General features: G+C 34.0%; 1 protein-coding gene across 1 annotated transcript; it reads left to right on the top strand.

Annotated features, from left to right (window-relative positions):
• The first annotated feature begins 6 nt into the window (after positions 1-6).
• On the top strand, positions 7-2667 carry LOC105315278 (sushi domain-containing protein 2-like). Its single transcript, XM_011409863.2, has 9 exons — positions 7-313; positions 482-594; positions 662-793; positions 952-1518; positions 1565-1701; positions 1753-1873; positions 1931-2026; positions 2077-2184; positions 2304-2667. The coding sequence occupies exons 4-9, from the start codon at positions 1056-1058 to the stop codon at positions 2546-2548; spliced, it is 1170 nt and encodes a 389-aa protein (XP_011408165.2). The 5' UTR covers positions 7-313; positions 482-594; positions 662-793; positions 952-1055; the 3' UTR covers positions 2549-2667.
• Positions 2668-3049: the final 382 nt, after the last annotated feature.

The raw sequence follows: 3049 nt of genomic DNA, 5'->3' as shown, positions 1-3049 counted from the left end.
CATCAGCCATTCGCTTAATAGGCCGAGCTGGTAGGGCCATTTTTCGATATGCTAAAAAGAAAACTAAGGAAAAGATTGAAGAAGAGTTAGAAGAGGCAGAAAGATCAGCAGCACTACGTTTAGCATGTGAATTATGGCATAAGCAGGATAGAGGAGTTAATAATAGGCAACTGCCACCTTGTCCATGTAAAAAGTCTCAGGCCAAAAGAGATGATAGATACACTAGGGAAAACTTATTCCAGGACATTGTGAGGAAAAAAGTATTTAAGAGAGATAAAGCTACAGGTGGCTGTTATAGGCAAAGCAATCTTGGGTAAGTACTTGTACCCCTAATTGTTCTATTTATTAATAAAATTACATATAGTAATTGTTGTCAATCAAACTTCATTTATCAATTCAACATTAAAAATGCTGATTTATAAACCAATGCTAGTTCATATTAAATTTTCCATAACTAGATTTATTTTCTATACATGCACAGTTCTTATAGTCCCAGTCAGCAGTGCTGTTATGGTGGTGATGGGAATATTTTAACTGGTACTAGTGGAGGATCAGCATACAGTGTGTACCCTAATAACTGGAAATCATTTTTAGGTATAACATCTTTAATTTTGTAATGTGATACTTTTATTACTATTATTACTATTTTGATTTATTATAGGTCATTTTTTTAATGATGTTGTTCCTCATTATTTATGTTGTGATGGAAAATATTTCTCAGGTTGTCAGGATCGGTACTATGATAGGAGACCTAATGATAATTGTGAGGACTATCCTGAAAGACCACCACCAGGTACAAATAAGTATATGTACATGTATATATAATTTAGCACTTAATTTTATTTGCTATATTGCTATGTCTACATTAATTGCTATTTCACATATAATGTGAAATTTATTATGTTACTATTACAACTATAAAGTAAATGGTAATTAATCAATTTTCTGTAGCTCGTACATTTGGTGATCCTCACCTAGTATCGCTAGACGGGACACAGTACACATTCAATGGTCATGGGGAATTTATTCTAGTACAGTCAATTGATGGTTCTCTGATGATACAAGCAAGAATGACAGAACCATTATCAATTAGTGACAGTAATGAGACCCTCATTGGTAGTGGGACAGTCATTACAGCAGTAGTAGCTAAACACAATGCGTCAGACACCATCCAATTTGAGGTTGTTGATAATCAACTGAGAGCGTTAGTGAATGGAGATGAAATTGATTTCACAGAATTAGCTGAGCAACAATTTAAAAACTTAACAGTGCTGGATAAAGGAAACCGTACCCTTTCAGCTACATTAGCCAAGGGAGTAACAATAACTGTTACAGAGAATATTAATATACTATCTGATGTCTCTGTTACTCTTTCTGATGATTACTATGGGAGCACTGCTGGTTTATTGGGTCAATACAATGGTAAACCAGAGGATGATCTACTGTCAAGAAATGGAAACACATCTTTACCTTCCAATGCAAGCACTGAAGAGATTCATTACGAATTTGGACTGACATGTAAGTAAAGACCGCCAAAGTATATGAGTTTACTATTTTTACTCAGGGATTCTTGAAAATCCTCTTGAAAGCCTATTCACTTATGATGACACTGGTAGTTGGAATACATTTTATAAGCCTGACTACAAACCAATATTCCAGCCTCAATTTAATGACTCAGCACTTGAAGAAAAAGCACAGGAGGTAAAACAAGTCTATTAAAGTAAAATAAACAAATGCTAATACTCTTGTTAGATATGTGGTGATGATAAGCTTTGTTTGTTTGATATTGCCGCTACTGGTGATGTGAATATTGGGCAGTCAACAAGAGAAACCGGACAAGAGTTAACCACTATTACTGAACTCCTAAAATCTAGTAAGACACTTGTGAATAGTATGAATAAAATTAAGCATAATTTTATTACTCTCTTAGTTTATTGTGACCCTCCTTGCATACATGGAGCATGTGTGGATAACAACACATGTTTTTGTTCGGAAGGCTATGAAGGAGTTATGTGTAATGATACTAGTAAGAGCATTGAAAATTCAAATAATGCTGTGGTTAATCTATTATTATAGTTCTACAAGACTGTGAAGAAAATTTCTGTCTTAATGGTGCTACCTGTCAAATAGTAGCTGGAGCTTATTTGTGTATATGTTCTGATGGTTTCACTGGACCCAACTGTGGTATGTATCAGCCATGCATTATTTAAAATATCATGATATGCATGCATGCATTGCATTTGACATGTTCTAAGATATCTAAACCTTTTTTTATGCGTGAAGTTACAGTGCCTCTTTTGTAGGTACAAAAATTGTGGTTAGCAGTCCTATTCCAACCACTTCAACAACTCCACCAGGGAGTAATAAAGCATCATCAGTTAAAACCTGGATCATTATCATTATAGCACTAGTTGTTGTCATTCTCATGGCAATTGTGGCTGTTATAACTGTATCTGTTTGTCTGTGCTTCGTTAAAAGACGTAAAGTTAAGAGTTACACCAAGAAGGAATATGAGGCTGAAATGATTGAGAAGCTTGAAATGAAATAAAAAACTATATATTTACAAATACATTTTTATTGTTATTGTACTTGCTATAGTGTTGTTTTTAGTCTTGAGGCCAGCCTCTGGCCCATGTTGTTTAGTATGGTAAATTAATTTTAGTTTTATAGTTCCAGTTTTTTTAATAAAGTTTTAAAATTGGCACTTTAATTATCTAAATGTGCATGCACACATGGGATTAACAACTTGAGTTTGATGTGATTTGACAAGGAGATTAGTTATTTTTGTGTAATCTGCAATGCCTGTTTGTGAGCATCCTTTATCATCCAACATTTGACCTTTCATAATATAAGACCCACTAAGTGGAACAATTTCATAAAGCCTGGCTTTCATAGAGTGTGGTTGTTGCGTAGATTCTGTGATTAGGATAAATATTCAAATTTTTACTTAAGAACTCCTTGAAATAGTAGAGAAACACAGGATTAGAAAAGACATGCTGTGTTAGATTTCAGTTTTGCCAAAAACTCGACCAAACATGGTGTTTATGAA

Source organism: Amphimedon queenslandica, unplaced genomic scaffold (genome assembly GCF_000090795.2).
Source record: "Amphimedon queenslandica unplaced genomic scaffold, v1.1 AMPQUscaffold_11129, whole genome shotgun sequence".
Classification (NCBI taxonomy): domain Eukaryota; kingdom Metazoa; phylum Porifera; class Demospongiae; order Haplosclerida; family Niphatidae; genus Amphimedon; species Amphimedon queenslandica.
Note: the sequence above shows the minus strand (reverse complement) of the source record. Positions and strands in the feature narration are given on the sequence as shown.

Excerpts from the sequence above, each read along its gene's own strand:
- LOC105315278 (XM_011409863.2), top strand. The coding sequence starts at position 1,056 with ATGATACAAGCAAGAATGACAGAACCATTATCAATTAGTGACAGTAAT. Across the intron at positions 2,027-2,076 it reads AGTTATGTGTAATGATACTA|TTCTACAAGACTGTGAAGAA; the intron begins GTAAGAGCATTG and ends CTATTATTATAG. Across the intron at positions 2,185-2,303 it reads TTTCACTGGACCCAACTGTG|GTACAAAAATTGTGGTTAGC; the intron begins GTATGTATCAGC and ends CCTCTTTTGTAG.